Below are 20,743 nucleotides of genomic sequence, written 5' to 3' on the forward strand. Positions count from 1 at the left end.
TTCCTCATCTGTAAAATGAGCTGGCAAAGGAAATGGCAAACCAGTCCAGTATCTTTGCCAGGAAAACCCCCAGTGGGGTCACAAGGAGTCAGACTAACTTGACTAAGCAATAAATAATCAAGTACCTTCCTAACTTTCCCATATTCTTAACTCTTTTCTCACCTCCACATACTCTACAACCCTAGCATACTGGCTTATTTGCTTTTTCCTGGCACATGACAATCTTCTCCCATCTTGGCACCTTTGCTGTGGTTGTCCCTCATGCCTGGAATGCTCTTCCTCAGCTCCACCTTTTAATTTCCTTGGTTTCCTTCAAGATTCAGCTCAAATGCCATCTTCTACAGGAGACCTTTGTTGGTCCCCTCTCCCCCCACCCAGGCAAAATCTTCCCCACTTTGGGCCTCAGTTTCCTCATCTGTGAAATGAAAGGGTTCATCTTGATGTTTTCAAAGGTTCTTTCTTGATGAAAAACTTCTGTGATTCTTCTGATCTAATTTTTACCCCAAACCTTTTTTTCATCTGGACTGAAATCTCATTGATCTCTGGATTTCACAAAATCTTACAGACTCTTTTTTCATTAATAATTTTTTAGTTTAGTCTCCCCAGTATTTATTTCACTTCTATTCTTTATTTGAAATCATTACCATAGGAGGATTTAAACTTGAGTAAGCAGAGGTTTATCTCTAACTTTTATAATTTTAATATTTCTAAGGGTAATTGGTGATTTTCTTTTATCTTTAGACTGTTTCATCCATTACTAAGCTGTTACTGCTAAAAAAAAAATGGGGCCCCATTCTACTGTGGCATAAGGTGAGTAAAGTGTGCTTCTTCAGGGAAATAAGTAGATGGTCTCAGTTCAATCAAATGATCTTCCATTGAAAGAGGGTTTTACCCTCTTCACCTTCTGCTGGTCTAGATTGGCCAGTTTCACCAATTCATCTTCACTTTCATTTTTTGTCATCAAGAAATCTTTTAATTACCCTAGAGATAAAAGATATGACTTCACACCAGCTGTGGCTCAGCTTCATCATTCAGTTAATGCTCCACAGATTGATAGCATCATAGTATGTGAAAATATAACAAAAAGTTGATTTTGACAAGGACAGCTCAGTTTGGTAGAATGTAAAAAAAGAAGTTAAAAGTACTCCTCAAGGCCGAGATAACCCTGGTTCAAAGTCTGGCTTTGTCATTTATTAGCTGTCTGCCTCTGGACAAATCCCATGAACCCCTCCTGGCCTCAGTTTCCTCATCCATACCATGAAGGTTTTGGACCAAGTAACCGCTACAGTCCTTTCCAGATCTGAATCTGAGACCCTGTGTTCTTGTCTAATGAGGAAAACTAATGTTCCCATCTCAAACATCACTTTTCTACTTGCTAATAGACATATCACTTTTATTTCTGTTGAAGGTTGCTAGGGGGCACTGTAGATGGACCTCTGAACCCTGGATTCAGGAAGTTCAAATCCTTTCTCAAACTTATGAGTTGTTAGAACCTCAACCTCATTCTGCCTCAGTTCTCTCATCTGTAAGGTGGGAATAATGATATTACCTATCAGATGGAGTTGTTAAGAGGATCAAATGCATTTTGCAAACCTTAAAGCATGATGTAAATACTAGTTATTCTTTTTCTTCATCTCAAATGGCATATGAGTTTATGGCTTTTCACTTACAAATTCTGTAGCATTTAATATACCAGAGTGATAACTTCATCTCCCATGTTTAATTTCTCTTTCTGACACAGGTATTCTTGGCGCCACCAATTACGGGAATTTAAAAGTGAATATCGAGTCGTAGCTTTGGATTTGAGAGGCTATGGAGAAACAGATGCTCCCTCTCATCAGGAGAGTTATAAGTTGGACTGCATTGTTATGGACATAAAAGATATTTTAGACTCTTTAGGTATGTGAGCAGCATTGTTATAGATATGGTTATAGGTAGCATAATTCTTTTTGCTAAGTGAGTCATTAGTGTGAACAGGAATTTAAAGGGGACAATTAAATTTGTCTGAAAGAATTAGATGGTTTAAAAATAGTTTAGAGGTCCTCATTTAAAAACAAGTATTTTCATTATTCATTCATTTAAAAAACAGTCCCCATGGAATCTTTATTTAGCAACATCTTATTAGCCTAGTTTAGCAAAAGGACCACAGAGTTCATTTGGTCATATAATTTTTCTGAGCCTCAGTTTCCTCATCTTTAAAAAAAAATGATAATAACTGTATTACCTACCTCACAGCATTGTTGAGATAATATATGTAAAGCACTTTGCAGACCTTAATGAACAATATAAATTTGAGCTGTTATTTAATTTAGCCTCAACATTTCCCAGATGAGGAAAAAGAGACCCAGAGAGGGAAAGTTATTTCCCTGAGGTCAAAAGCTAGTAAGTAACCAAGACTTGAACCCAGTCTTTCTGACTCCAAGTAATAAAATTGCATTTCTTTAAAATAAATTCTATAATGATCTGTATGTACAAAAGCATTTATAACAGCTTTTTTGGTGACAAAGAAATAAAAATTAAAGGGGTGCCTACCAATTGGAGAATGAATGAACAAATTATGGTATATGAATATAGGGAATTCTAGTGTGCCATAAGAAATGAGGAAAGGAATAGGCTCAGAGAAACCTGGAAAACTTGGATGAATTGATACAGAGTGAAGTGAGCAGAACCAAGAAACAATTTATACAATAATAACACCATCATAAAGACAAATGACTTTGAAAGACTCAAAGTCTCAGATCTATGCCATGATTGGCCACGATTTTAGAGGCCGGATCTATGCTCCCTGCCTCTTGACAGAGATGTGATCGATTCAAGATGTAGAATGAAACTTACACTTTTGGACTTGAACGGTATGGCAATTTCTTTGGCTTGACTGTTCATATTTCTCGAGAGGTATTGGGTGGTAGGGAGAGAAAATAAATGCTTCCTTACTGAAAATGTAATAAAATGAAAAAATAAAATAAATTCTATAATTCAGGCTTTCCTGATTCTCACTGGCTTCCAGGAGGTACAGTGGGTAGACTTGGGATCAGAAAGATCTGAATTCAAATCCTGCCTTAGAAGATGACTAGCTCTGTGGCCCTGGGCAAGTCACTTAGTCTTCCCTAGACTCAGTTTTCTCCTCTGTAAAATGGTGGCATTTGACTTGGCCTCCAAATTCCTTTCCAGATTTAGATCTATGACCCTATTATCCTCCCACCTACACCTATTCCCTATTAGTTGAGACCAGTGGGTTTTATTTTTTTATACTCACTGGAGAAACAAATGTGACTCTCACATTTAGAGAATTATAAATTTAAACTTAAATACGACTTGCTGAAGTAAATAATTGTTATATTCAATGCAGACTCGATACCCCCACCAAATTAATGAAACTAGGACCTTGATAATATTCTTGAACATGATGGCAGAGCATTTTTCAAAGCCATGTCTACTAAACTAGCTAGGTGGCACAGTGGATAGAGTGCTGAACCTGGAGTCAGGAGGACCTGAATTCCAATTCAGTATCAGGCACTCAGCCACTCTGAGACCTTGAGCAAGTCACGTGACCTCTGGCCACCTCAATTTCTTCATCTATAAAGTGAAGATAATAATAGCACCTACCTCACAGGGTAGTTGTAAGAATAAATGAGATATTTGTAAAGTGCTTTGCCAGCCTTAAAACATTATATCAAAGCTGCTTGTTATTACTAGAACAAGGAGGGATCAGAAGGGCAACTATATCATATGAAGTAAAACCAGAATGCCGTTCATGAGGGTAGAATAATCTCTCTCTCTCTCTCTCTCTCCTCTCTTTCTCTTTCTTTTCTCTGCCCCCTCTCATTCTCTTCTTTCTCTCCCCTGATATATACATACACTATATATATGTATGTACATATGTATGTGTGAATATATATGTGTGTATATGTGTGTATTATGAACATATATGTGTATGTATATATATATTTGCTCTCTTTTCAGGTTATAGCAAGTGTGTTCTGATTGGCCATGACTGGGGAGGCATGATTGCCTGGCTCATTGCCATCTGTTATCCAGAACTGGTGACCAAGCTTGTTGTGATTAATTTTCCTCACCCGAACGTATTCACAGGTGAGTTTTACAAGCCTCTACTTGTAAGCTTCCGTGTTTATGTAACAAATGAGCCCAAGTTGATGGAAATGCAAGAGTAGAAATTTGCACCCACCCTGTAGTTATATACCATGCAGTTACAACCAATTGATTCATTAGCCTGACAAGCATTTATTAAGCATTTCCTATGTGCCAGACACTGTGTATGGTGGTGGGTGCTGGGGATACAAAAACATAAGTAAAACATGAAACAATTCCTGCCCTCGTTGAGTGCATGAAAGGGAGAAATACATTCTGAAGCTGGAAAGATAGGTTGGAGTCTGGTTGCGAAGGTTTTCAAAACGGCATAGGAGTTCAGATGTGATTCTATAAGTGAAAGGGAGCCAGTAGTTTGGGTGACATAGTCTTAACTTTGTTTTGTTTTTTTTAATTAATTTATTTTGATTATTAACAATCACTTCCATATGTTTTTGAATTTAAAATTTTTCTCCCCCTTCTTCCCCTCTACCCTCCCCAAGATGGCACACAATCTGTTATAGGCTATACATTTACATTCCTATTAAACATGTTTTCACATTAGTGAAGTTGCAAGTAAAAATTAAAACCAATAGAAGGAACCATCAGAAAGAGGAAACAAAACTCAACAGAAGGGGAAAAAAATGATAGCGATTCAACTTCCATAGTTCTTTCTTTGGATATGGATAGCATTTTCTTTCACGAGGCCTCTGGAGATGTCTTAGATCCTTGTAATGCTGAGAAGGGTTCAGTTTAACAATATTAGTCATCGCATAACGTGGCTGTTATTGTGTACAAAGTCCTCTTGGCTCTTCTCACTTCAGTCAGCATCAGACCATATAAGTCTTTCCAGGTTTTTCTGAACTCAGCCTGTTCATCATTTCTTATAGCACAATATTAACTTTGTTTTAGAAGTATCACTTTGACAGCTGTGTAGAGGATAGATTAGGGCAGCTAGGTGGCGCCATAGTGCACAGAGCCGATGGCCTGGGATAAGGAAGACTCCTCTTCATGAGTTCAAATTTAGCCTCAGACTCTTACTAGCCGTGTGACTGAGGGCAAGTCACTTAGTCCTGTTTGCCTCCGTTTCTTCATCTGTAAAAAGTGACCTGGAGAAGGAAATGGCAAACCACTCCAGTATCTTTGCCAAGAAAACCCCAAATGGGGTTACACAGAGTTGGACGTGACTGAAACAGCTAATCAACAGCAACAGAGTAGAATAGAGAGGAGAAAAGCTTTAGACATGAAGCCCGACCTGTTGCAGTGGTTGGTGTGAAAGGAGAAGTGGATTTGGATCAGATGTGAGTAGAGATAAGCGGTCAAATGAAAAAGATACAAGACTTTCCAACCAATCAAATATGGAAGATGAGGGAGAGTAAAGAGCCAGGGAGAACTCTCAGGCTGCGAACTTGGGTGATGAGAAGCATTGTTGCCCCCAATGTCAGTGGGCCAGTTCAAAAGAAGAGTGGGTCTGGACGGAAACATAATGGATTCTCTGTGGATATGTTGACTTTGAGATGCCTTGGGAACATCCCTAACAGGAAAATCAGGGTTAATAACAATCTTAGAGGAGCAAATCTTAGCATATTTCCTTATGTAATTTACATACACATGCACAAACCCTTTAAGCCACTGTTTTGCTTATTTAAATGGAAGGTGAGGATGGAAAATGCAGGCGGAAAGGATTGTGTAATGACATTGGTTTGACAATAGTGAGCTGTGGCAGCTATGAAACTAATTTGCCTCCTGGCTGATGGCTATGGCTGTCAGTAGTGGCAGCCCACTTCCAAAGAACTCTGAAGCTGTCATAAGAGGAGCTGAAAGAAATAGGAATAGTGGCTGAGCTCACTTATACGTACTTTTAGCAAATAGGGTTTATTAAACTTCCCATCCTTTCTGCTGGCTCTTACCAAGTTTTTACCAGTTCAAGTCCAGCCAAGTCAGCACACATGTATTAGGGTTTACACATGTGCCAGGGAGCAACTGGGTGGTACAGTGGATAGAGCACTGGGCTTAGTATTAGGAAGACACATCTTCATGAGTTCAAATCTGGCCTCAGACACTTCCTAGCTGTGTGACCTTGGGCAAGTCACTTCACCCTGTTTGCCTCAGTTCCTTATCTGTAAAGTGAGCTGGAGAGGGAAATGGCAAGCCACTCTAGTATCTTTGCCAAGAAAACCCCAAATAAGGTCATGGACAGTTGGACACAGCTGTAAAAATGACTATACGTGCCAGGCACTGTACAAAGTACCAGATGGTAAAAAAAAAAAAAGGCAGATAGTCTCTGCCCTCAAGGAGCTCATAATCTAAGTCTAGAACTCCTCTTACTATGGGAAATGGGGGGCTTTGGGAATGTGGAAATTGTGCACAGAAAAATCATCTTGAATTTCTTTCCTTCTTTAAAATAAACCAGAAGAGGGGGAAAAATGGAAATTTTCAAGGGTTGGGGCAGGGGAGAGATGGGGGAATATATCTGATTAACTACTCTAGAAATGATCCCTGAGTGTAAATTTTGCTACATTATGAGCATAAAATTTGAGTTATGCAGATATCCAGCTGTCCTAATGCTGCAATATTGGAAGTAGAACCAGGGAATCACAGAAGCTCTGAGTCAGAAGGTACGTCAATGGCCATCCACCAGGATCTATAACTTGGGTTTTTAAAAAATAATGATTTTTAAGTGAGGTCAACTAACATTGATTAAGCGTCTGCTATGTGTACTAAGTAGGGCACTGTACTAAGTAAGCACTTGAAACCCTATTTCACTATAACTGGTTTCCTTTGTGATCCTCTGTATTTTATTTTATGCATTTAAGAACATAATTCTGAGAAGGAGTTAATAGGCTTCCTCAGACTGCCGAAAAGGTCCAGGCCCAAAAGACGGCTAAGAACCCCTGAAGTCCAACCCACACTCACAAGAATCCTTTCCCCTTTTGCTTCAAGACCACCAATGAGGGAGAAGCTGTCACCTCCCCAGGAAACCCATTTCATTTTGGGATGATGCTAATTGTTAGGAAGCTTTTCCTTCTACCAAGCCTAAATTAGTCCCTCTGAAACTTCTTATTGTCCCTAGTTCTGCCCTCTGGGGTCAAGCAGAACACATCTAATCCTGCAATCAGATAGCAGAGAATTCGAGTTTTAGAACTGAACTACATTGACAGTCATTCTCACAGGCCTTTTCACCCGTAACTTTGTATTGAACCATCTACATGTTGGCCCAGTTTACCCAGAAGTCTTTTTTGCTCAGTTTATTCTGCCAGAGAGACAGCTAGCTGATCAGTTCAATTAAAATGACAGACGGCGACGTTTCCAGAACTCTTCTGTCAATAAGAACTAGGCGACAGCCTGAGTCAATATGAGCATCAAAGGAAATGTTCAGAAATCTATTTCTCCCTGCAATTTGCCAACCGTTCTATAATTCTATGATGCCAATCATTCTATTATTCTATAATGAAGGCAGCTGAGTGCTGTAGTTGACAAAACGTTGGACTTCAAGACAGGAAGACTAGATTTTAAATTCTGCTTCAGAGACTTACCTAGCCATGTGACCCCAAGCAATTCAGCCTCAGTTTTCCCATCTGTGCAATGGGGATAATAATAGCCCCTATTTCACAGGGTTGTTGCGAGGAACAGAAGAGGTCCTGTATGGAAGATGCTTTGTAAACCTTACAGAGCTCTGTAAACGTTACCTACTAGTATACTCTCTCCTCTTAATTACGGTGAGATTTCTAATCAAATAGGTCTTCTTGCTAAATAGAGATTTTTAGGGAAAAACTTAATATGATAATGCCCCACCTATCCAAATCACATTTCTGGAAATTTCATCTCTTTGGAATGTAGCTGTGAACCCAAAAGTAAGCAAAAATTAATTGTCGCAGTGGCCTCTGAGTGTTGATAAAAATAGCTGTGCCAAAGCCCGTGTACTTAGTACCAGACGACTGATTGAGATGAGAATATTGAAGGCAATGAACACACAAGAACAGTTGCAGAAAGGGATAGCTTCAAGCACAAGGGACAGAAGTTTAAAATGTCCATGTCTGGGGCTTGCTGTGTTAGAACGCTGTATAATAATTGACCGTGGATTTCGAGTGAGAAGAGGCCTTGAGGTCGCTTAGACGGGGTATGTCAAACATTTCTTGCACAGCCCAAGCACCTCATATCCAGGGAGAAGGTTCCACAGGGGAGAAAATCCTAATCCACGATCTTAATTTTAGAGAGAAAGGTCCTCAATTTATCATTCTAGCTACACAAAAATGTGAGCAGGCATGAACACAGTCTCCAGCAACTCACATCAATCACATTCAGAAAGGAACTATAGCAACCTGCAGTTATAAAACTCCTAAATAGCAAATAGATCCTTACATTAGTTGTGACAAGGGGTATAGCACTTATAAGCTAGACATTATGGTTCCAGAATTAGAGGCCCGAGTTCAAATTCTGTTTCTGAACACTCACTCCCTGTGTGGTCTTGCCAAGTCACTTCCCCTCCATGGTCCATTTTCCTTGGACTTTTGATTCATCTATAAAATGAGAAGGTTTGATTAGATGGCCTCTCAGTTCCCTTCCCACTCTCCATCTTTCATCCTATGATACTATGGAAACCTTTTAAACAATCACAACAAATAATTACCTTCCCATATGTCCCTGGAGACAGTGTTGAGTCAGCTTGACAGTGAACTTAAGAGGTGGAACTCAGCTTTCCTCGGGCTGAGGCTCACACTGCATGAATTTCAAGGATGACACTGTATAGACTAACATGAGACTGGGCAGTATCTGACCTTCCCCTCCCCCTCCCCTGCAATATCTGAACACTACAATGTGTATCCCTGATTTTCTCAGAGGTTTTTGTGAATTCTTTGAACGTCTAAACATACTGCTGTTAAAGAGAAGTGTAAAAATGTATCACTAAGACACTTAACAACAATGCCCTTTTACTTTTCTTATGATCCAGACAGTGGGACCATCTTGATGAATCCATGAGAAACCTTTATTAAGACTTCTTGTGTCCAAAAAACTACACTAAGCCCAGAGAAACAAATACACATAAACCCTGCCCTCAAGGCGCTTATATTCTAATACAGGGAGACTGCACAGATATGAGACCAGAGTCCAGGGAAGAGTGTTTTAGTTTGGGAAGTCACATGGATGGTGAAGGGTGCCATTGGGTGGTCCATTGACAAGCCCTTTCCAGAAGCAGCAGTAGCTCCAGAGCAAGAGGTAGGAATTTGGGGTGAGTGTAAAGAGTATATGCTCAAGGCAGGGAAACGGGCAAGAAAATGGCCAGGTAGGTGGCTGGCTAGGATGAGAAGCATCACCATGAGACCTTGAGATCACCGTGGAACAAGGCCATTTTGACATTTCATTAACAAAATCTAGGTGACCCCTAAGTAATGAAGTGGATAGAGTGTTGGCTATGGAGTCAGGAAGACACAGATTCCAATCCTGCCTTGAATACTTGCTAGCTGTGTGACCCTGGCCAAGCCCTTTGATCTCTTTGAGTCTTAGCCTCCTCATCTGTAAAATGGAGATAATAACATCACCTACCTCTTCAGGTTGAGATAACATATGTAAAAGCACTTTGCAAACCTTTAAGCGCTATATAAATGCTATTTTTATTTTATTATTGTTATTTTTTAAATCCCTTCAGGATATGGTCTGAAATGGACGTACTGCATATTAAATTCCTCTCTAGAGCAAAGAGCATTATAATAAAGTTCTAGGATTTGCTGTAAATACTTTGTGTATTTATGCCTGTTCAGGGATTACCCATAATAACATCTCTTATTTATTAGCACTCCCTAAAAGTCCATTTATATCCCCAGCACCTAACTCAGTGCCTGGCACATAGTAGGTAGTTAACAAAGACCAATTGATTCATTAACTTCCTTATAATCTTAACTCAGTTTGTCTGCCCAGTCATTTTTTCCCAAAAATCATCAATTTTCGCTTTTAGTTCCTGGTCATTTTTGTTTCAGAATACATCCTCTGGCATCCTTCGCAGCTGATCAGATCTGGTTACTACTTCTTCTTTCAAATGCCATGGTTTCCAGAATTTATGTTCGCCATAAATGACTTCAAGGTGAGCTTATGAAAATGTAATTATTAACATTCCTGAGAAAGATTTTAATCAGGGGGCAGCTAGGTGGCCCGGTGGATAGAGCACTGGCCCTGAAGTCAAGAGAACCTGAGTTCAAATCCGGCCTTACACCAAACACTTGACACTTACTAGCTGTGTGACCCTGGGCAAGTCACTTAACCCCCATTGCCTAAACAATTTTTTAAAAAAAGATTTTAATCAAATTTGGTCCTTAAAAAATCAAGCCATGGGCGATAGGAAACTTTACTATATGATCTAAAGATTTCATCTTTCTAATTGCTTTGCTTATTTTCCAGGTTTCTGTTTTCTATATTTTAGGCAATAGCCCTCATTCTGTAGCATTCCATGCCTCCATTCCTGACTCTCTGCATCATGCAGAAAGCCTTTAAAAACCTGTCATTAATCTAGACATTTGGTATGCACTGGCATTTGAACTGCCCACATAAAAAGCCAGACCCTGTCAAGTTCATTTTGGGGGAGGAGAAGGGATGGCAAGGAGGGCAGGAGATGGTAAGAAGAGAGACAGAGAAAGAAGTGGTCTTGGCGGGCAAAGGTATCCAGAAAGATGATCACCAATACTCTTGTGCATAGCACACTGAAATGATTCCACCATTTCATACTTACAAACGTAAAGTAATTAGGCTTAAAACAATTCAAGAACAACATAAAACATTATGCAATAAAGTGTTAAATTGAACAAAATCAGTAAGTACCCTGTACAGTCAGTGGGGGGGATAGTAAATATTGATTGGAATTATCTTTTTCAGGAGCTTGCCCAATCCATCATTCTTTCTCTCTTTCATTTTTTAATCAATCCCTATTTACTAGGTCTTTCCCAGCCTATAAACATGCCCAAGGATCTACTGTTCTTTAAAATTACTCATTAGACCCTTATATCCCTTCAAGTTTTGTCTTGTATGTAGCCTTAGGAGTCTGGGGATCCTTATTTCAATTCTAGCTCAAACTGGGAAATCAAGTCTCCAGAATAAGGCTACATCTCCTTCAGAATTCTAGGGGTTCCCCTGAGAGGTTGCAGGTGTCCTTCTTTAAAAATATTTGACACCCCACTGTGTTGTGTTCCTCCCAACATCAACTTCTAGTTATGATTAGTATCTCCCTTATATCATCATCATCATAGGTAGCATTTATAGTGTCTACCATATGCCAGGCACTGTGCTAAGTTGCTTTATAAATATTATTTCACTTGATCCACACGACAACCCAAACCTGGCTTGCAATTATTATTTTACAGTTGAGGAAACTGAAGCAAGCAGAAGTTAAGTGGCTTGCCCAGGGTCACACAACTAGTAAGTGTCCAAGGGTGGATCAAATTCAGGACTTCCTGGCGCCCGACCCAGGACTCTATCCATTGTGCCACCTAGCTACCTCCCATCATCAGTATCATCATATCCTCAACTCCCTAAAGTGATTTAAGCCCCAGAATCATTTAACCAATCAACATTAATTAGCTTTTACAAAGGGATATTTACTGAGAAGACAGAGCAAGAACAGAAGTCCAAACATTTGCCCCCAGTCTTCTGGGGGCACACTCTCCCCTCTATAGCCTCAGTCCTTAATAAATGGTTATCGCTTGTCAGTTTGCATTTTCTGTTGTGTCAGAGTCAGGAAGGTCAGTTGGGACTTCATTCCTCCTGGGGCTCAGCTGTCTACAAAATCTGGGATGGACTTCACTTTCTGGATCTCTGGCAGCGAAGATCTCTGGATCTTCTCTCTTGCCCTCTGGTAGCTCACAAGGTCACAGCCTAGAAGATACTTCTTTCCCTTAGAAACAACAAAAGCTGTACTCTTGCCTTTCTCTCAACAACAGCAGGGCTGTGTGTTCCCTGTGGCTTCCCAGGGACTAGCTGGAGGTCCGTCTCCCACCCACAAGATTTTCCCAGTAACTCATCTTCCAAGCACACCACAGAGAGGGGAAAAGGACCCCCTTCCTTGGGTGTCTTTTTTTTTTTAATACTACCCCAGTTCCATGTTAGCAGAGGGGCAAAAGTCTCTCTTTTTACCCTGTGGTTAGCCAGCCTGGCACAGAATAGAGCTGCCCATGATCCAGAATCCACATGGGGGACTTAATTCCCCCCAAGCTGAGCTCAATGCTCATGTTCATCAGAGCTGGGCTTGGTGTGTTCCTAGGTCTTTCTCCTCAATTTAGTGACCAAACATGGAGTGTTTTCTTCACTTCTTGAGTCTACTACCCCATCGCTCACTGCTCAACCCATTTAGATCTGGCTTTTGAATCTACCTGCTCCAATAAAATGGCTTTCTCAAAAAGTTATACATGATCTCGTAATTTCAAATTTTACTGGCCTTATCCCAGCCTTCCTGACCTTGCTTCAGTATTGTTGACTCCCTTGCACTCCTCTCTGGCCCCATCTCCAGTCCAGCATCCCCAGCTGGAAATCTCTGCCTGGTTGTCCCATCTCTTCATCCTCTATTTACCATGTATCTGGGTGTCCAAGTTTGAAAGCTCAGCCACCCTTGACTTCTCTTTCACCACCTACATCCAATCCCTTGACAGGTTTTGTTAATTCTATTTCCACAACATCTCTCACATTTATCCCTTTCTCTCTCAAACTGAAGATCTGTCACAGTAGTTCAGGCTTCATTACCTCTCATCTGAACTATTTGAATAGCCCTCTAATTAGCCTCCCGGCTTTCAGTCTTTCTTTCTTCAAACCATCCTCCACATAGCTGCCAAAACCATCATCCCAAGATCAAGGTCTGGCCACATCACTCTCCTACTCAAAAGCCTTCAGTGGTCCCTTTTTGCCTCTAACATAAATTTCAAATCCTGTAGACTCCCTATAGAAGACCTACAAAATTAGTGCCAATCTCCATTTTCAGCCTTATTTCACATTATACTCCCTGTCTGTACTCTTTGTTCAATACAAACTAGACTACTAGGTGTTCCTCAAACTGAATATTCCATCGCCTTTCTCCATGTATTCATCTTGGAATGTACCCCCTCCTTACCTCACAGTGACTGGTACTGAGTAAGTGCTTAATAAATGTTTATTGAAGGAATGAATCTCTATGCCTTAGATTCCTAATTCTTTTTTCAAGGGCTGGTGTGATAAATGAAAAACCACTAGAGACAGTTTCTGGGTAATTAATAATCAATTTATTAATTAGGCTAGCCAGGGTCAGTAGTTTCTCTCCATAACCAAAGATGCTTAATGGAGATGCTGAAAGCTTTAAATCCCTTCTGAAAATGAATTCCTTTGACAAGTGAAAATCAACCCTGATTGGTGAACATTTATTGAGGAGGTGGGCTAAAAGTCTTCAGCTCCTCCTGCTGAGAATATGGCTTGATCGTGAGACAGCCACCTCCAGCAATCTGGACAGGGGAATCCATCCTAGACCACTCTGGTTGGCTTTCTCCTTCATGAGCTGGCTCACCCTAAACTCTAATGCAGGGACCCAAACACAGGGGCTCATTTCCCCAGAGTAAGAACTCACCCAGTCTGGATTCTGTTTATACAAAAAGTTGGGCCTCCTAGTTGGGTGGGGTCCTCCCAAGATTGAAGAACATGTTTTTTGAGCGCTAAGAGCAATCAGTCATGTCCTTCAGAGACTGACTTTTTAACAAGAGCTGAGCCTTAATAAGTAAATGGAGGACAAAAGCCTGAATCCTAATTTAATAATTGGTTATAATATGATAGTAAAATAATTTCTCCTATCTGCATCCCGCAGCTACTAATGTTTTCTCCTTTCTCAACTATTCCTAGAGCTCTCATCACACCGTATCTTATATTATACTTAACCATTTATACACTATATCTCCTTAATAATACGTGAGTTCCTTGAGACCAGGAACTGATTCCTTGTATCCCCAGCACCTAGCAAAATCTCCTTTGCATATAGCAGCTGGTTAATAAATATTGGTTGAATTGAATTGAATCAGGCAAAGTTGCATGGTGATGGGCCTGCTAGAATGTGGGTGCACACATGGGAAAAGTAGCCCGAGCAAAGACATCAATGAATATGGGGCGTGTGAGGATGGTGAGAAGATTGACCTGCCTAGAGGAGGGGGGACATACTGGGTAACTGCCCCTACCTCAACCTTCCATCAGAAAGCAGCGATTGAATTTGTGGAACAGCATATTAAGGACTCACCTTTTCTCTACCATAGGCTCTGAAACATTTATTTACTAGCCAGAGGACTGGCATTGGAAAAAAAGGGTGCAGATTAACACCAGAAGATCTCGAAGCTTATGTTTATGTCTTTTCTCAACCTGGAGCACTGACGGGCCCAATTAACCATTTCCGAAATATCTTCAGGTCAGTGTCTTTTGGCCAGACAAAATATTCCGGTTGAATTCTGGAGATCCAAGGCTTCATCTCAAGGACAAGAGAACAGAATGTCAGGTTTTTCTAGTCTTTGGAGGAATCCAGTTGCGTGGTTCATTTGTATGCTTTGCTTTTTGTATCTGTGTGTCTTTCACTAGAAACAATGAAAACTTTATGTTTGTGAAATTCAGTTATCTTATTTATTTTTGTCCAAGGGGGTGGGAATTTACAGCTTATTTGTCATGAAGGGAGGAAACTCCAGTTTGTGCCACTTGCTGCTAACAGTTGGGGGAAGTCATATAAATCTGCATATTTTCCATCATGTGAAAGGAATGATTTATATACTAATTTATGGGGGGAAGATCATTGGTATTACCATGAGGTCATCACTCCACTCCTTCCTGTGTTATACAGCTTGGCTGTACAATAGCCAATCAACTAACATGGCATAAGATAGACGTTTACTTGAACAGAATGATATTATTAGTAGAACAAAATTCTAGGTATAATGTGAAAAGATATTCAGCTTTGTTAAAAACATAAGAAATTTTCTGAGTTCAGATGTTCGTTTAAAAAAATCTCAGAGATTATTTACAAGCAATAAAAACTAAATATAGTTATAGGGCAGCTAGGTGGTACAGTGGATAGAGGACCAGACCTGCAGTAAGGAAGCTCATCTTCCTAAGTTCAAATCTGACCTCAGACACTTAGTAGCTGTGTGACCCTGGGCAAGTCATTTAACCTTGTTTGCCTCAGTTTCCTCATCTGTAAAATGAGCTGGAGAAGGAACTACTCCAGTATCTTTATCAAGAAAACCCCAAATGGGGTCTCAAAGAGTCAGACATGACTTAAATGACTGAATAACCACAGTTATAGGGAAACAGATCAAAGCTCCCTTTCATCCCAACATTCAGGAGTTCTTATATATCTTTTTTTTTTAAAGTAAATGAATCTTCTTAATAAATTATCTAACTAGAATCAAATTTAAATTCAGCTAACCACTAAGAGTCAGGAAGACCTGATTTTGAATCCTGTCTTAGACACTAGCTATGTGAATCTAGAGCAAGTCCCTTAACATCTCTTGGTCTCAGTTTCCACATCTGTAAAATAGGGATAATAATGGCACTTACTGCACTGAATTATTTAAAGGCTCAAATGATATAATACATGCAAAGCACTTTGTCACCCTTAAAATCCCACACAAATGTTAGCTCTTATGATTTCCAGGATCCTTTTTTAGAGAATCTTAATAGATTGAATACACAGGTTGTTTACCAGGAGAGCATTATGCTGCCTCATTAGAAAAGATGGTGTCTTAATTCTGAGGATGTGCTGTAAGCCCCTGTGTCTTTTCTTCACAGCTGCCTGCCGCTAAAGTATCATAAGGTGACCACTCCAACATTGCTCTTATGGGGAGAAAGAGATGCATTTATGGATGTGGAGATGGCCGAAGTCACAAGGATTTATGTCAAGAGCCATTTCAGGCTAACAATTTTGTCTGAAGCCAGCCACTGGCTTCAGCAAGACCAACCTGACATAGTGAATAAATTAATATGGACATTTCTTAAAGAAGAAATGAGGAAAAATGAGGAATTTTAAGGACAAGTGAAAAGCCTGTAACAGCCAAAAAAAAATGTGAAAGGGACTGACTTTTTCCAGCATTCTGTTTAGGCTTTATTAAGGAAGACACTGTTTTCATTGTACCGTATTATGACTCTGTTGCCATGCAGTTGTTTCACTATGTTGAAAAAAAGATTATGTAAGACTGTATAATGTGGATGTGGGTTTTTTTTCCTGTTCTTCTGTTTTGCACATAAAATATCTGCCTTAAAATATATTTACTTATGTAAAAAAAAAAGGAATTGTGGGAATTGGATGAATTTTTTTAAAAGCGTCTTCATTATGTTAACATGTGGTGCCTTTTACAAGTTTAAAATGAGAAGATCCAAGTGTGCCATATGAAAAGACAGTTACGTGATGGTGTCAATTTTCATTTTATTGAGGGAAAACTTTGGTTTGTTCTGACTATTTTTTTAACCATTAAAAAATCCATTACCAAATCTTTGGGTCTCATGGCATGTTACCATGTTAATCTGAAGACAGCTATGTTTAGCGGTGTTTATGTTCTTTAAGAGAGTTATGAATACTTCCTTGTACTGTGAATTTCTTACTATCAAGCAGTGATTTGTGGAAGTTGGTTTCACATGTCCCAATAACTGGTAGAAAAATGGAGATTTCTATATAGAATTTATTTATATGTGAATGCTGTTCGTTCAGGCTTGCACCCTAATTTTAGTTGTGGTCATTAGCTGAAGTGAAATATACAATATTTTTACAATAATATAGTAATATATTTACAATAATATTACTTGCAATAATAATATTGTAATATATTTACAGGTCATATAATTATGGGCAGCTAGGTAGCTCGGTAGATAGAGGGCCAACCCTGGAGTCAGGAAGACCTGAGTTCAAATCCAGCCTCAGACACTTGACACTTACTAGTTGTGTGACCCTAGACGAGGATTTTAATCCTCTTTGCCTCAGTTTCCTTATCTGCAAAATGAGCTGGAGTAGGAAATGGCAAACCACTCCAATACCTTTGCCAAGAAAACTCCAAAAGGGGTGACAAAGAGTCAAACACGACTGAAAGTGACTAAATAACAAGATAACATTCACAATAATATTATTCTTTATATTTCCATGTAGTCATCTTAAAACATCTAAAGTTGAAAAAACCATGGAGGAGGGAGAAGCATACACATAAATTATTCATCCTATTTTATCCATTTAAATAGCCACAACCCACAAAAGACTCCCAATTCCTCTGCACACGGGGGTGTTCAATAAAACAAGTATTTTATTGAGTGATATGTGTAGCAATGTAGGGAAACACAAGTCTAAGGCTCTGCTTTCAGAAAGCTTGAAATACCTATGGTTAAGGCCCAGAGTGAGGATTATAAAACAAAGTGAAGGTTGCCCAAACTCTAAGTGGCGCTCCTGTGGCAGGACAGAGCACCAGAAACGTTGGGCCAATGGCCATGGTAATGGCTAGCCAAAGCATAGCTAGAATGTTAAATAATCCCTTATAATCATTGCTAGCATTTATCTAGAATTTTAAGGTTCCCAAAGTGCTGTACATAGAGTATTTCATTTGATCCTCACAAGTCTGGGAAGTCAATACAAATAAATTCCCATTTTATGAATGAGGGAGCCTGAGGCCGAGAGAGGTTATGGCCTAGGGCCATATTGCCAGTAAGTATCTGAGACAGGATTTGAATTCATGTCTTCCTAACTCCAAGTCCAGCACTCTAAGCACTGTGTTTTGCATGGTTAAAGATAACCAAATCCACTTGAATAAGATTCATCATGCCACAGTGCTAATTCTTATGGGAAGATGATGAGAATCACCCAACCCAGTACTCTCACGAGTATTCAAGTGATGGACATCAGATTTCTTTTCTCTGCTTAAGAGATTATGGTACCCACGTGGCTACATCTACTTTTTATTAGTAGCACTCCAACAGAGCCAAAAAAAGCTATACTTCATAATTAAGGGTTTGGCAATGTGCTCATTCTATGGAAATGGAGGTAAGCCAGCAATTAACAAATACAGGCATATTGTAACAACAATTTGTGTTTTTAAATAAAATAATAGTGATAGCTAATACATGTAGCGTTCATTACGTGCCTGGCACTGTGCTAAACACTTCCTCATTTTTATCTCATTTGATCCTCACAACAACACTAGGAGGGAGGTGCTATTATTATCTACATTTTACAGATGAGGAAACTGAGGCAAATAGAGGTTAAGTGACTTGCCCAGAGTCATACAGCTAACAAGTATCTGAGTGTCTTGAACTCAGGTCTGCCAGACTCCAGGTCAGGTGTGCTTTTATTATTCTAAAAGGATTTCAAGTTTACAAAATATTTTGCTCACAACAATGTTATGGGGCTGTGAGGCAATGGTGCATAGTGGAAAGTGCCCAGGACCTAGAATCAGTAAGTATTGGGTTCAAATACTTGCTGTGTGACCATGGGGAGGTCATTTACTCATTCTGTGACTCAGTTTCCTCTTCTATAAAATTAGGAGGTTTTACTCAGGGGCATCTAAATTTCCTTTTAGCTCTCAATTTTTTATCCTATTGTTGTTCACATTTTGCAAATGAGGAAACCAACATTATATGATTAGTTTAGAGTCATTTAATCAATATCTAGGCCAGCAGTTAATCCCAGGCCTCATGACTCCAAGACTGGTACTTTTAACATGACATTGCACTGTACCTGTACATAAGAAGTTTGACTCATAGCCCCTTTGCTTATATACCTTCAAAATCATTTCTAGACTATTGGAGCCAAAACCACCAAAGGCAGTCGTACTGGCACTCCATTTGCATTCAGCAAACCTTGTGAAATACTCAATAAAACAATCTTGTAGGCTCTCAATGGGCCCAGCATCCGTGTGGTGCAGACCCTGGGCATAAATTGTGTTTTGGGCTATCTTCAGAGTCCATTTGGATTGCAGCGTGGCTGATTTAAATGACTGCATTTATGTGGCTTGCAAAATGGGAGAGAGGATCCTTTGGCTAGATGTGTCTGATGGGATGGATATAATCTGATTCTCAATGCTTCGAATCTCATAATTTGGAAGAGTATGTGAATGGATAGAGGTATAGACTGACTGGTAGCATGGAAGGGTACGGAGTGCCTCTCTCCTGCATTTTCTTATTTAGGCTACGTAGCACAAAATAATATATGGGATAGCACTTTAGTCTAAAGTCTTTGTTCCCATAGGAATGAGAAATGCTTATCAATACTTAATCAGTATTCTGGGAAAATAATATTCTGCATGGAAATCTTACTATATCATTCTTATTGAAGGTCTAACCAGTTTCTGGGGCAGCTAGGTGGCGCCATAGTGCCTAGGGTGCTAGGCTTGGAAGCAGGAAGACTCATCTTCATGAGTTCAAATCTGTCCTCAGATACTTATAAGCTATGTGACCCTAGGCAAGTCACTTAACTCTTTTTGCCTCAGTTTCTCATCTGTAAAATGAGCCGGAGAAGGAAATGGCAAATCACTCTAGTTATCTTTGCCAAGAAAACGCTAAATGAGGTCATGAAGAATCAGACACAACAGATCCATCACAACAAGCTAAACAACCACAAACCAGTTTCTAACCCATTTCCCAGGCCTCTCACCCATCATTAGCCCAAGAAGGACTCCTCCCTGAACTGATTTAGGGTACCTGTCTTTCTGATTCCTTTAGTCAAGCATCTCGCCTTTGACAGGTAGGAAGCAAAATCCTTAGAAGGAGTGGTTGAAGAAAGATTGAATATTGTTAAGAAAATTGTTCTCTAGGGTGTGCTGACATTTGAAATAATTATTGTTCTGAAACTGTTACCTAAATTCTAAACTTGACTATGGAATTTTGTCTTTCGTTTGAGAGTATTATAAATTATAACTCCAAAGATGGCTTGTGTTAGATTTTCAAAGGTATAAGGACTCTGTCCATTTTTGGATCTTTTTTTCCTCTCTCTAAATTCAAAATGCTTAGATTAGAAAGTTTTAATTAATAAAATTGTTTCTGGAAACCTTCTGCCTAAAACATAGAGCACGGAACTTTTTTCTGCATGAGTTCTCAGTTATACTCAGGAGTGCTGGTAAATGTTTTAACAACCAGCTCTCCAAAAACACTTTTAAAGTTAATCTGCATTATTAATATTTTCTCCATCACTTTCTTAAGTCCAGGCAATCAAAAAAATAATAAACCAAGTCCTGATTTGTAGCTGGCGAATGGGATGTCCCAGTGAAGGCTTCTCAGTGTAATTAAGGTTTGGGATAAGACTATCCTAAATCTGGTAATGCGTTCAGGAGGTAGGATAGGGTCAAGTATAGATTTCTGTAAGTTTTTTTTTAGTGCCGTATAACAGTAGTTAAAATTTGTTTAGTTGTTTAGCCTTAGCCTGCCTTTCAATCTTATTCAGATGCACCTTTGCCCCTCACCCTAAAAGAATCTGGCTCCTGTTTGTCTACAGGCCCCAGAAAACCCTTCAAAGGTTCCTTATCTACTCCCCTTATCTCCCTTTGAAAGGACTTCACTCAGATGCCTTCCAGTTCCCTCCATTATCCATTCCCATTGTCTGTTCAATCTCTCAGACCTCCCAATACATTTGCAAACTATCTTTCTGTCATGAAGGCCTGGCTCCACAGTACAATGTCTAGCTTGATTGCACATTTTTAATTGCTTCTTTGAC

The 20,743-nt window shown here is 39.5% G+C and overlaps 1 protein-coding gene across 1 annotated transcript in view; it reads left to right on the plus strand.

Annotated features, from left to right (window-relative positions):
- The window catches only part of EPHX4 (epoxide hydrolase 4), a 35,668-nt gene extending 17,378 nt beyond the window's left edge, over nucleotides 1–18,290 (plus strand). The window contains exons 3-7 of the mRNA XM_020975435.2: nucleotides 1,742–1,899; nucleotides 3,964–4,092; nucleotides 10,062–10,165; nucleotides 14,331–14,479; nucleotides 15,850–18,290. Coding sequence (XP_020831094.1) covers nucleotides 1,742–1,899; nucleotides 3,964–4,092; nucleotides 10,062–10,165; nucleotides 14,331–14,479; nucleotides 15,850–16,087 — 778 coding nt within the window. The 3' untranslated portion in view covers nucleotides 16,088–18,290. The remainder of the gene's footprint in view (nucleotides 1–1,741; nucleotides 1,900–3,963; nucleotides 4,093–10,061; nucleotides 10,166–14,330; nucleotides 14,480–15,849) is intronic.
- The last annotated feature ends 2,453 nt before the right edge of the window (nucleotides 18,291–20,743 follow it).

Source organism: Phascolarctos cinereus, unplaced genomic scaffold (assembly GCF_003287225.1).
Source record: "Phascolarctos cinereus isolate Bilbo 61053 unplaced genomic scaffold, phaCin_HiC Scaffold_5;HRSCAF=322, whole genome shotgun sequence".
NCBI lineage: Eukaryota > Metazoa > Chordata > Mammalia > Diprotodontia > Phascolarctidae > Phascolarctos > Phascolarctos cinereus.